General features: G+C 39.9%; 1 protein-coding gene across 2 annotated transcripts in view; it reads left to right on the top strand.

Moving 5' to 3' along the window:
• LOC114448360 (mannosyl-oligosaccharide 1,2-alpha-mannosidase IA) overlaps window positions 1-2,265 on the top strand; it is a 150,748-nt gene extending 148,483 nt beyond the window's left edge. For both annotated transcript variants that reach the window (XM_028425276.1, XM_028425277.1), the window contains exon 12: window positions 769-2,265. In XM_028425276.1, the coding sequence (XP_028281077.1) occupies window positions 769-910 (142 nt within the window). In that variant the 3' untranslated portion in view covers window positions 911-2,265. The remainder of the gene's footprint in view (window positions 1-768) is intronic.
• Window positions 2,266-13,927: the final 11,662 nt, after the last annotated feature.

Below are 13,927 nucleotides of genomic sequence, written 5' to 3'. Positions count from 1 at the left end.
TAAATGCTTGACCAACATGTTTGTGTTTATGCAAGACTAAAAATATTAGGATTTGACAAATCTATTGGTTCTGACTGTTAGATAGAAGTGTCAATCATCTTAATCAACCCGTCCATTGTGAAGTTATGAGCCTGCTTAATTGTCGAGGCATTACCTGCAATATCTGGGCGTGGTATATCTGCTATATATATCTCGTCTGTCATAATCTATATATGTGTAATAATGTATGTAAACAAGTAAAAAGTGATGTAAATTGAAGTGATGAACACCAATAGTGACTTTAAAGTGAAAAATATAGTTTGATTCAACAAAACATTCAAATTCCAAGTCATTTAATAATTTCCAAGATGGCCGAACGGGGCGGCATAGAAAGGGTTAAGCTCTTTGTTTTGTGGATGGAGAAGCACTATGCTGTGATTTTTACTGTTAGTTCTGCAAGTTCTACAACGTCATTACACTGTAATTTATATGCAAAGGTCTCACACTGTGGCTTAAAGTAGGACTTGAAATAAATAGCTTATACATCACCTGTAGCCGAGCATTTTTACGTTTTGGCTACTTTTACTGAGATGTTCAAAACAAATCCAATGCCAGATGGGTATTTCACACAAAGGGATAATCTTAAGACACATTAATACTTAGAAAACGGGACAAAAGATGACTTTTTATAGATAGTGAGAGGTTTTATTGTTTTTTTGTTTATTGTTTATTGTTTTATTGAACAAAATAAGCAAGAAGCTTTTTAACAATGCACCTGTGTGTTTCCAGGTATCTGTACCTGCTCTTCTCTGACGATGACCTCCTCCCTCTGGAGGACTGGGTCTTTAACACAGAAGCCCACCCGTTGCCCATCATCCGTAACGGCTGCCTGCAGGATGAAGCGACACAGGATAAGACACTCTCCGAATAACACAGACCGCCACCGTAACAAACCCGAGACACACATCTGCGCAGTTCTTACACAGGCACACAGATAGTGCAGACACTCTTTTTCAGGAGCGTGTTATGGACTCTGGATTCCTTTCAAGTAAAGGATGTTGTGGTTTTATGCTGTGATTGTATATCTTTTGGCCGGGGGTTACTTCCTGCTAGCACTTCCTTTTTTGTGGACAATCAAGACAAACATGACTTTCATGAAAAGAGCACCTTTTTTCTTTCCTTCTTTCCTCTGTGAGGAAACCAGTATAACTTGCAGACCCAAATGTATGGGAAGAAGGTTGAGCTACGGGCCACATAGTTATAGACAGAAGAGAGACACATATAGACAACCACTTGAGTTTTGCTCGTTGATTTCGTCGTTTCATTAATCTGAAGTGCTGAATGATTTCCTTAGATCTTGTCATGGCATTTTTTTGTTTTCCTTTGTGAGTACACTCTTTGACCAAAGGTTTCTTTGCATTTCCCTCTTTTAAAGTGTTTTTTTGTTTGTGAGATGTGGTGGAAGGTTTAAATTTCGAATATTGATTAATGTACAGACGAACATGAAATGTGACTCTCAAATCCACCTCTGAACTAATGTTGATGTCATGTTTCTTATTGAAACAAGTTTGAATGATGTTTTTAAAGTTCAGAGGTGTCAGGAAAGTGGCTGTCTTATGCATCCAGGGACCATTTAAAAAAAGAAAAAGAAAAATACAAAAAAAAAAAAAGATGTTGGGTTGTGTTTCCACTGTGTGCGCGGGTTATTTTTGTCCACAGGACAGCGCTTTCTCAGTCCTCTCAGCCTTTTAGGTTCAAATAACAAACAGTGCTGTCAGTTCTGCGGCTGTAGCGCCAGCATAAAGGGAAAGGTTTGGCTAGCCAGCCTCCGAATGGGTTTTCCTGTTTCTGTTGTTGTTTTTTCTGCTTCACCCTGCCTTTACATGTGAACACAGCTGCCAATACCGATGTTAAAGGCTGTCAGAGCGCGGAGACGACTTTAATTTTCATCACTGTTCTTTTCATCACCGCACAGTTGTGGCGTGAATGTGCTGTACATACGGATGAAGTGAGTGATCCCTGTATGAGCTTGTCTTGTCTTTTTTCTTTCTTTTTTTTAAACTTCAGTGGTTATTTTTTCTGGGTTCTCTTTTAATTTGCTTCCCTCAGGTGTTTCAGTAAAAAAAAAAATGCTAAAAAAAACTAAAAAGTTCTGATTTTAAGTCTAGTTATTGCTGATATTAATTATTGTTATTACTTATTCTTACTGTTTGATTTAACTTTCATTGTTGAATATTTTCAAATACTGATAAAAAAAATCTGTGCAACTTTGTACATTTAAAACAATCAGTTGTTGCGTCATTATTATTAATATTTGCAAATGCTCTGCTGTCTGTGGCGTTTATCAGGGAATTCCAGCTGCATGTAGCCACATCCTGCAGTGAGGAGGAAGAGGAAGAGGAAGAGGAACATTTGACTCGTCTGCTGCTTGCATTTGTTTCGATATTTGCTTCCTGGAAGTTCATTATAGATTTAATTAAAGGGGTGGGGGACGTCTGAGGTTTGTGGAATTTTGCAGCCAGTCACAACCAGAACATGACTAATGGGTTTGAGCAATTCCACCTCTTGGAACGTGTCAGGCCGACAAAGCAGCATTTTATATTGTCCCTCCCCGAATGATCCAGCTCTACCTGCTGTCACCTGAATCCTAATTTCAGTCTGACATGATTTCACATTGGCTTTAAATAGAATCGGTTGAATTATTGACATGATTGACATTTAATGCTAATTTGTAAAATGGTGTCTTAAATGTCATGAATGTATTGACATTAATCTCACTGACAACTTAAGAAGGAAGTAGTGCAAAGGTTTAAACAGTCTAATGTGTAAATGTAGTATAACCTACAGCCTGCAGACCAGTGTTCCCCCTCAGCTAAGCCCTGGGAATGAAAAAAAAGGGAAAGTGAAGGGCACATTTTCTACATCGGAGCCTCTCTGATCTTGCCTAGGGACATAAATGGGAGGATCACTGTCCATGTGAAAGCACCTGAGACCGATAGTGAAGGACAAACACTACAAATAGTCTCCACCCTTCTTTTTTTTTTCTCTGCTCTGAAAGTCCCCAGCAAACCGAGCAGGGCAGCACAAAAGTAAACTGTCGGGGGGGGGCTGCTGTGTGATTTGGCAAGACCTCCAGTCAGTGTGTAACGAAGGGGGAGGAGAGGCGTCACTATCTCACTGTCGCACTCGTCCTCCGGCTGTCCCGACGAGGACGGCTGGTTGTACAGGGAGAAGCTGTCATGTCATGGATATGTGGTTTAAATTCAGCCGTCGGTGCTTTGATATAAAATAACAAAAAGTTCAGCTCAGGAAACACAAAGTATTTAAAGTAGGCAAACAAAGCGTTACTGTGATGTATTAGCTCTTCAAATGACCTTCTGCTGGCCTTAATTAAATAGCATACTGTGAAAATGTGACTGTGATTTGCATTAATTACAGGCTTTGCATCTCCTCTGTACTGTGGAGGATTAATAAACATAACTTTAAATGTATTCCTGACAGCAGAAAACAAAAACTAATGCCACAGTGCATCATCAGATAAACAAATAAACATGTTTTTTTCCACAGTCATGGCTGCTGCTGCTCTATCTGCTATAGACAAACAGTATTAAAATGTTCTGTGACTTCAGAGAGGGGAAAAGTCAGAGCATAAATAAAGACACGAGGCAGCTTTGCTTTATCTTCCTTCAATAACAATCACAGTAAAGTGACAGGTTCAGTCTCCTTCCCTTCACCTTTGGATCCTATCAAAGAGTTTCCTGCAAAAATCCTCAGATGTATTCTGGGACACCAACAAACACATCTCACCTGAAATGTCAAAATCTGACACAGGGAAAAAAAAAAAAAAGATTTCAAATGACTTCACAAATAAATTAGCGAGTCGGACATCTCCTCCCCGCGGCTGTTTTTGTTTTATTTTTGCAGGTACTGAACAACTTTTTTTATTTTCTTTGAATAAAGCCCCTTCAAATGAAGTCTTAATTTTAAACCTCTGCTCGGCCCTTTCCTTCTGTTCTTTTCTTTCCTTTCAGGTCTTGTCGACACACTTTCATGGTTTGTTTAACAGTTATTTTCTCTCAGGGCTGCTGGTAAAAAGGGAAGGAAAGAAACAATAGGAAAGGATTTGCAGGATTGCTCTTGTTCTTGCCTTGTTACACTCTGTAACTAATGAAGGGCCTGAATATAATTACAGCCACAAAAAGTTAGTTTTGTGTCACGTGTCTTGTATCAAAACATTAAAACAACACAAGCCTGTCACAGCCTGTCCAGTTAGGATCAACACTAACTGTGGATCAGTTTCAGCTGTTGTTGTGCAAATGGAACAGACAACAGGTGGAAATAAGAGGCAGTTATCAAGACAGCCCTATAAAGGAGAGGTTCTGCAGGTGCTGACCACAGACCATTTCTCTGCTCACATCCTTTCTGCCTGATGTTTGATCACTGTTGCGTTTTGTCAGTGCTCTCACCCCTAGAGGTAGCATGAGGCGGTGTCTACAACCCACACAAGTTGCTCAGGGAGTGCAGCTCATCCAGGAGGGAACATTGATGAGAGCTGTGGCAAGAAGGTTTGCTGTGTCTGTCAGCACAGTGTCCAGAGCATGGAGGAGATACCAGGAGACAGGCCAGTACACCAGGAGACGTGGAGGGGGCCGTAGGAGGGCAACAACCCAGCAGCAGGACCGCTACCTCCTCCTTTGGAAGCCGCACAGCCCTCCATGTGCTAGCCAGAGGTACCCTGACTGCCATCAGGTACCGGGATGAGATCCTCAGACCCATTGTGAGACCATATGCTGGTGCAGTGGGCACTGGGTTCCTTCTGATGATGACAATGCTAGGCCTCATGTGGCTGAAGTGTGTCAGCAGTTCCTGGTTTTCAACTGGAATATTTTGTTCATTGATATCCAGGATGCGTTATTTTAGTGTTCCCTTTATTTTTTTATGTCTTATATTGATTTGCATAACCTTTTAAGACAAAGACTTGAAAACGTACCCTTTTAAAAAAAAAACAAGATATTTTATATAGATTAGAGAGCTTCAAAAGTGTATGAACACTTAGCCAGGCTGGTTCTACCGTCTTTTCATGCTAAGCTAATTTCATATTTAAAGTACAGACAAGGGTTGGGTCTCTAATTATGCAAAATTATAATGATCCAGACTAAAATGTTTTAATGGGGATTTACTCAATTTGGGGTCTCTAGTGGTCACCTGAGGAACTGCATTTCTGGTATTTCCATGTTACCTCTGAGGATGCTGTTTTCGGTTAAAAACAAAAACACAACAAATGTTAACATTTAACTGGTAAATGCTGAGTTAATTGCTGCACTGTCTCCCACCTTCATCCTGGTCTTTTATAGCACCACACTGCAGCTTCACACTGAGTTCGCTGTCCATCATGCCCCAAGGACATGGAGATATGAAAGGATTTGTTCTGCACAATGAACTAAAAATTGATTTTTCTTTTTTTTTATCTTTTCTTTAATATTTTCAGGGGAATGACAGCTGGATAGTTGCTTTGGAACAAACTGAAATATCTCTCTTAGATGCAGACAAATTGGTATCGGTGGGTGGGTGGGTGGGGGGGGGGGGCCTGAAAAGCAGCACGCACAATTCATTTGTTAGAGAACAGATAGTATCTGTTTCCCCTAGAACATCCTTGACTTTGAAAAGTTTATACACAGAGAGAGCGGGAGCTGTAATGTTGTCTCATATTTCTAGTTTTACAGAAAGTTATCATTTAACATAAAAAAAGGACTGATTTTATTTCAGGCCATATTTTCGCCATGTCTTTATCCAGTTTTATCATTATTAAAACATGTGATCATTATCAGGTTCTGATTTATGGTAATGATACCCTTTAGTCCAGACATGCTTTCATTTAATATTCATATTCAATTATAGATCCTAATACAATTACTGATAGTGATGCTAGAAGCTGCTCTTTCTGCTCATAAATCTTGGAAGTGATTGTACTCTAAATGCTGAGTGACTTATTGACTGAGTCCATGCAGTCTGGCTGGCTGTGTGAAGCTCTTGGAAGGTGTGTAGTGATTTTTTTTTCTTCTGTATAGATCCACCCATGTGTGCAGTGAACAGATGCCTCAGCTCTCAGACAGAGTACTATGCAGCTCCGGTCTGGGCTTGTCAGAACACCCTGTGCTGCTCGGCACTGCCAGCTCTTGAAGGTCTGCCAGGCCGGCCTCATCTGCTGCCCCAACACCTTGTTAGTGCCCGGAAGGGAACGCCACTGCATAATCAGCTGCTAATACTTCTAAAAATAACACACTGAGCTCAGGGGGGTCAGATGTAGGAGGGCTAAGAATTGACAGGTAGACATTCATAAAAAATATACCCAGTGCTGTGGGAAGACGCTGTTTGAGGCTATTTTTTGGTATAAATGTCAGACAAGAGCTTTTTAAACTGCTGCAGTACTCTTGGGCTGCAACTTTAATGAATTTAATGGAATAAAAATGTCCCAGAGTCAACATTCTAATCTAAATCTCAATCTAAATGCACTCATGCTCCACCTCTTTGCCTGTATTGGGAGTTTAGGCAGAGTGACAACATGGTGACGGAGATTCAAAATGGCTCTTCAGAAACCATGCTAACAATAAGGATGCATTTTTAATAAAATGGTATTGCTAATATTTATATATGATAATATAATTCACATCCATCCAACATGTGAAAAGAGTTTTTGTGGAGCTAGAGGGAAAGTTAGAGGATGAAGAAACGTCATCCCCTTGGTGTCGTGAATATGTGTATCCAGTGAAACGACAATATGTCTGAAGATATTTCACATTTAAAAGTCATGGTAGAGGTAGAAAAAATCATGAGGATGAATCCTCTGGGGAACATGAACGCCTGTCACAACCAAACCTACCTACTACCTGCCCAAGTGTGACAGCTCGCATCTGTAACTTTCTCTCTCGCTGAAATCCAACAGGATGACAACAAAGTCAGACTTTGTTTCCTCTTTTGCTCCCCTATGATTTAAACACATTAAGTATGCAAACTAAAGTGACTAAACAACATGCAGCGCACAAAGGAAACAAGGGAGCAACTCACAGCTGGAAACCAAACAAGCAGATGGTGCTTAGACAGAAAGTTCCTGGACAATCAAAACATTTTGTTTTTTTGGTTGGGAAAACATTTTAATCACAATAATGTGATTACTGAAGCTAAAAGCATTTTATGTTTTAATAAAATGTAAAAAAACAAAATGTCCTTTGGATAATTTCAAAGATTAAAAAATGTTTTTGTTTTTAAAGGATGAATAATGGGCACGCTAATTTTTAAATAATTAAAGTAAGTGTGCCATGTTTATGATATGAATATTTGATAATACGTGTGATGAATGACTCACTATTTTAAAGCACTCCTGCTGATTTGTCTCCACGCGGAGTGATTGTTTTTGTAGCGACCCGTCCTCCCTGTCAATTAATTGTTTTAATGTTTAAAAGGCTTTAAGGAGCCTCGTGAGTGGAGCAATTTAACCCAGAATCTTGATGAAAGCTAATGCTAATTGTTATGGTTCTGACTATCATAAATATTCATTTGTGAGCGGTGGTGACACACCACTTTACTGCTACCTCTCTGCACAGAGTTACAGCTATGAAGAGTTGCAGGGAGTCCTACAGCAGGTGAAACATTGAGATGTATACTTTCATTTTGTTTTGTCTCTAAGATGCGTAGTTATGTATAAATGTGTCTTTATTGATATGATGTATACAAATAGTGGATAGCAATGGTAAGGTTTGATTCAGAGTATCTGTGGCATTGTTTCTGTTAAGGCACATTTTACTGGCAACGCAGCTGCTATAGGGCTTTTCACAGTTCCACCAATGAAATGCTATTTTTTTCTCTATTTTACTGCAGTGACAGCCGCAGTCTCCAAACCTCTGAGTATGAAAAAATGAGCGGTTAAATGGGAATGTTTGTGTTTTCTATGAAACTTTCCATTAAAGGTAGGGTAGGAGATTTTGAAAACTCAGTGAGAGTCAACCAGATTTTGAAAGTAAACACATGCCCCTTTCTCTCGGAGCTCACCCCGAAGCCATGCCTCCCAACCAGTCTGTGACTTCGGCCATCATGCACGTACCTCTCTGGTGCACGCAGAGCAGGAAGAGAGTGACAACCAGCCAACTATACGTGCAGGGTCGCCTCGTAGGATTGGCTGATGTTTTTAGCATTTTATAGCTTCCACAGATGATTCATATTCTTCGTTTTAAAGCGAAACTGCTGAACTAATGCGTTGCTATCGGATTGTAAAGAGAAGTTACACTAATTTAACAAGAAGTGCATCAGAATGAAATCTCTTACCCTACCTTTAAAAGAGGCATTTAGGTCTCTCTGCCAAAGTACAAAATGTCACTGTTAAATCTATTGTACTGACCAAAGTGGGACAAGGCTGTTTCTCATCTCAACAAGAGCAAGCTCACTTGGCATCAACCTGGTGGCTGCTAACAGGGCGATCATCTTCGAAGCCTCCTGGAATCCCTCATATGACATGCAGAGAGTGTACCGCTTTGTTCAGCTCAATCAAATGTTTGTGTACCACTTCTTGGCTCAGGTAAACTCACCAGTCTTATCACTGAAGACAGTATTGCTGTGTTTCATCTGATACTTCACTTCATGGTGTTATTGTTTTTTTTTGTAAGGCTTGTTCTGTTTGTCGTCTCCAGGGCACCATGGAGGAGAAGATCTATGATCGTCAGGTGACCAAGCAGTCTCTGTCCTACCGGGTTCAGCAACAGATTGAGAGGCACTCCACCCTTCATGAACTGACTGAACTATACACACTGGAGCCAGATCTGCTCCACGACCCGAACTTTAAGAAGAGCAAAAGACCTTCCTCTGTATTGCCAAAGGTGATGTCACTGCCTTTATGTGTTTTTTTTCTGTGTTTTTTTGATATCCTGCACAGCTGTTACAAACCTGTAAAGACCAAATCGTGTCCTACCATGAGCACGAATCCCTGCTGGACCACAAAGAAGAGCAGGAGCTCAGTGAGGCTGAATGCAAAGATGCCTGGGCTGAATTTGAAGCTGAGGTAAAGACGCACAGTTCTTCACTTTATACTATGCGCTTCCTCTGTCTAAGTGTGTCTTTGTGCTCTTGTCTCAGTCAAACACAGCCAACCTTCCAGTCACCTCTAGCCAGGAAACACTGGATATGAAGACCAATGAAGAACTGCTGGTATTTTCTAAGTCCTGTTCTTATCATTACTGTTAGTGATTTTGGGGTTTTATACAACAGAATACATGCAAATCTCTGCAGGAATTACTTAATAAAGGCAGGAAAAATGTATCAAGGGCCTTCCTGTCAGTGCAGAAAGCGAGGTCTCACACCATTGAGGAGTATACACTGCTAGTGGTGAGTGAATGGCAAGCATTCCACTTTTTTATCTAGGGAAGAAAGAAGACTGAGGGTTCCAAATCAGCTGAGTCGATTAATTGTTCAAAGCCACATTCCTGGATGAGTGCAGCAAGTCCTAAATTGTGCTTTTCAATTACATAAAACAGACATAGACACTCTAAATACTTTCTATATTAGATTGTTTTATTAACTAAATGTAACTTAGTAGAGTCAACAAAGTAAGCACATATGAGGTAAGACCACTTGATATTTTTTAAATAATGTTACAATTACATTTTACAGTGTATTCACAGGTATACGAGACACTCTTCTCCTGGGTGGTTGGGCTGCAGGACAGCGAGCTGGTTTTTCATCAACGGGGCTTCTTATGTGAGAGATGGCCCTCAGCTCATCAGGTGTGTGTGTGTCTGCAGAGGTGCTGCTGCTCACAGAACTGATGGAAACCTCTGGACTGTGGTCACTGAATGTTTCATTCGATCTTCTTGGAGGTTTCTCTAAAAGAGTGCTTAATCTCCTTCTGTGGTAGAAGGGGGATTTCCCTCTGCTGGGAGTAGCAGGTGGTTTTGGCAAGATCCCTTTCTTAAATGAGAGTCCATGTCTCTCCAGCACAGCATCATTTCGGGCTTTAATTGATGCGTACATTCGATCTGTTTGATCAGATATCGATGCCCTTTTTGATTGCTCAGCCCGCTCTATGTCCATCTCTTTCTTAAATGAGAGTCCATGTCTCTCCAGCACAGCATCATTTCGGGCTTTAATTGATGCGTACATTCGATCTGCTTGATCAGATATCGATGCCCTTTTTGATCGCTCAGCCCGCTCTATGTCCATGATGCGGGACTCTGTGGTGGCCAGATAACGATTTAGGTAACATTGGCCTCTAGTTTGCTGTGGGACAAGCCAATAAAACAAGTTAGGACCAACAGAAAACAATCTATAGCAATAAAATCATGTAAGACACATTTATCAGTGGTTCATTTTATTTGATTTTTTATTAAAACAAAAGAAACTATTTAACAGAAACAACAGAAATGTGTTCTGTTATTTTGTTACTTAAATGAAATGAGATGATCTACCAGATTTGATCTCCAAACTTATATTCTACTAGCAACAAATTCAAAATGAGCAAATATCACATTTCTCAGATGCAACTGAGCTGTTTTTGAGTTAAATATAGAATTCAAATAATCTGCATAATATGGTGATTTAATGTATATTATTCATGTTTATTTCTCTAAAAGAAGTTTGGACATCGGAGGTTTAGAGATAAGAAGAGCTTGTTACTTACTTCTGCAGTGAAGCAGGATGTCGAGGATTGTTTAGAGGTGAGAGGAGATTCTTTGTTATCCATCTCTTGCAGGAAAAACGCAACTTGTTGTAGAAACAACAAGTAGAAACAGTGGGGACTACTCAGGTTGATGACTTGTGTCTGAAAAGACTAAAGCTTTGCAGATACTGCATCTCTATGGTGAAATAAACATTCTATCCTGTGTCACCAAAAGCAATGTCATCGTCTTAGCAACATTTTAAAAACAAATATAAACATGTTTATTTTTCAAGTTTAGAAATTTTATATGAAACATTGTGTGTGCATTGTGTTTTTTGCTCAGCAAAACTTTTGTAAGTCAACTTTTTTAAAATGTCTTAAAAAAGAAAACAGGATGTGGCTTTATAAGTACTTTTTATACACCTTATCTGTCCTATGCCAGCACTTTGGAGGAGCAAACTTTGGAAAACTAATATTTATTAGTTTGATTGCCTAGCAACGGCAATCAAACTATTGTTCTTCACCCTCTTTCTTCTTTTTTATTCTTCCGTATGTTTTTTGGCACAGCATATCTTCAGCATACATTGACCGATTTCAGCCATTCAATTCTAAAAATGTTCATCTCACAGAGGACATTCAGGGTCAATTTCAAGTTTTTTCAAAAAGTTGTAGTTTTTCAAATATTAGGCAATTTGGTCGTCATTTTTAACATAGGAGTCTATGAGGGAGCCCTTCAACGAGGGTCATCTGCCAAATGTATCTCCTCCTACAAATTTCAAGCTACAGACTTCATTTTAGTCTTAAAACACTCATTAGATGCTGCTCTATCAAACTTGTATTCAGAATTTTCTTATTCCGAATCATTTCCGCACTCCAGGCTCTCAAACTTGAGTGGTTTTTGAGGTCTCCTCTGCTGTTATCATGGTGACAGGCTGACACACAGAGGCATACAAAGCTCTGAATTGCTCTGATTATCCAGCAATACAGAGCAATCCTGCACATCAGCGTTCAAAGCAATGCTTCAGCTGCAGCAACCAAACTTGTTAGTTTTATTTTTCAGTAGTGACTGATATAAAATAATTGACTGACTATATAAAATAAATGGCATTTACTCCTGGAATGTATGTGTTGATTGTAGCCACATCCCTTATTTACTGTTACAGAAACTCGGACAAAAAGTAGCTTTTTTTCATCCAATTTGCCTTTTCACTCTATTTGCCCCAGTCCATCATTTTGACCTTCACACAAACTATTTCATGTCTGTGTAAGATATGTACATGCCCATGTACATGTACTAAACTTGCAACTTATTTTTCTTCACACTACAGCTCATGCCGGTTACAGGGGACAGAGGCTGCAAGACGATAGGGGTGGCCACGGCTGCACGTTCCGCAGACCACAAGGACAGACATGACACTTGGTACACTGATGTATCGCCATGTGACAAGAAAAAAAGCCTCTTGGAAGAAAATTCCATGACGTACAGGAAGTGCGCCATTGTGAAAAAAACCATACCATGTTCCAGTTTCCACTCCCAGCACTTTTGCGAACTCCTCCTAGGGGAATTTCTTTTTGGTGCCCTTGCCCAATAGGGACCAAAAGACAGCAAGGAGTGCAAGGGCCCGCCATCACTGCTTGCAGCTTTAATTACTATTAAATTGCTATTACTATTTATTAACTGACGATATATATCTATATATATAACTATAATATAAACACAACTGTTTCATCTTGCATGACAACATGAACAACCATCATATTTGTTCTCTGTAATGTATGATGTTTGTATAGAATACAATAGAAATACTAGCCTATTCATCCTGTTATGACAACAGGGGGGAGCATACTATTGGTTCTGCAGCTGGATGACGTGGAGCTCGAGGATTGGAAGACGCAGACGGGCTCAGAATTTAAAAACCCTCTACGTCAGCCACCCGATGCTCTTGCCCTCCTCTCCACATCTCAAGAAGTCTGCGCTCGAGTTTCAATTGTATATTTGACATTAGATTGTGAATATTAGTTTATGTAATTTAGATTCGTCATTTAATTTTGGCTTTACCTAGAGTAATTGAATTTAAGTTATTATTACATACCAGGCACATTTGAGTAGGGGTGAGAATCCGTTTTTATTTATTCGTTTTCTCCTGTTTTTTCATTAGGAAGTCAGGGAAGTCACCTGTATTTTTGTTTGAATTTATTTTCTTTTGTTCAGGAAAGACAGGAGCTGAGAACCTTAGTTGTTTTGTTTGTTATTTTGGCATTGCTCACCCTGAAGTTTTCTGTTGCCTCGGTTCGATTGTAAATACATTTGTAAATATTTAATTCGTCGTTGGTATTTTTCATATCTACCTTGGGAGTCGAACAGGAGGGAAGAGTCACTTTATGTTACAACTAGGTTTCCCCTAGGCCGGTTGTAACATAAATTGGGAGCTCGTCCGGGATATTCTGGAACCATTTTGTTACTTTTTGAGGCATGGCAAGTGTTATTGAGTTTATTTTAATGTGGTGTGGTGTGTAGGTTGTCCTTCCCTTTGTGTTTTGTGGTAAACCCTGGTAAGGTGAACCAGCTGAACTGATCCATCAGTTCTTCCATCGGTTCACTACTTTATTGTTTTGCCTTTTTTGTTTTGAGGTAATCCTGGGTGGGAACATCAGTTCCTGTTGGGGGTATGTTGCACAGTGTGGCTGCTTAAGACTATCCGCACACTGTGTAGCCCTTTGCCTCGAGCCCGGCACGCCTCACAGAAGACGGTTAGGCATAAGGTAGTCCTGGAAGTTGTCAGGGGCTGGGGTTTACCTTTTTGAGTTTTGTTTCTTGGGAGGACTGTGGCTGGCATGAACTGTTGAGTGTCTGCAACTTGGCAGGGACTTCATTATGGTGCTTTAGTTTTGTTTGGCTTCTACCAATGAACTTTGTGTAGCTGGGGTTTCCTTTTGTGTGCATCTTCAGATGATTCATGGGCAGTTATGCCATTCGTTCAAGGAAACCCATTTGTGTAGCTCTTTTAGTGTTGTGGGTTTTCATTTTGTGTGCATCTAAAGATGATTCGTAGGAAATTATGCCATTTGTTCAAGGAAACCTATTTGTATCGTTCATTTGGTCTAAAGCACTCTTAGTATCTTTAGTGAAGAGAGCACATGATGTTGCCGCTTTGTGTGTAGCTGTACTACTTTGGGTGTAGTACTACTTCGTGCAGACACTTTGGGTGTGTAAAAACAGTTTGACAATAAAAACTGTCAGTGTGGTTTAAAGTTTTGTTGGCTAAGTATTTTTGATATGTTTTTGTAAATTCATTAGATGTGGTG

The sequence above is a fragment of the Parambassis ranga genome, chromosome 16, assembly GCF_900634625.1.
Source record: "Parambassis ranga chromosome 16, fParRan2.1, whole genome shotgun sequence".
NCBI lineage: Eukaryota > Metazoa > Chordata > Actinopteri > Ambassidae > Parambassis > Parambassis ranga.
This window is presented reverse-complemented; position numbering and strand designations above follow the sequence as displayed.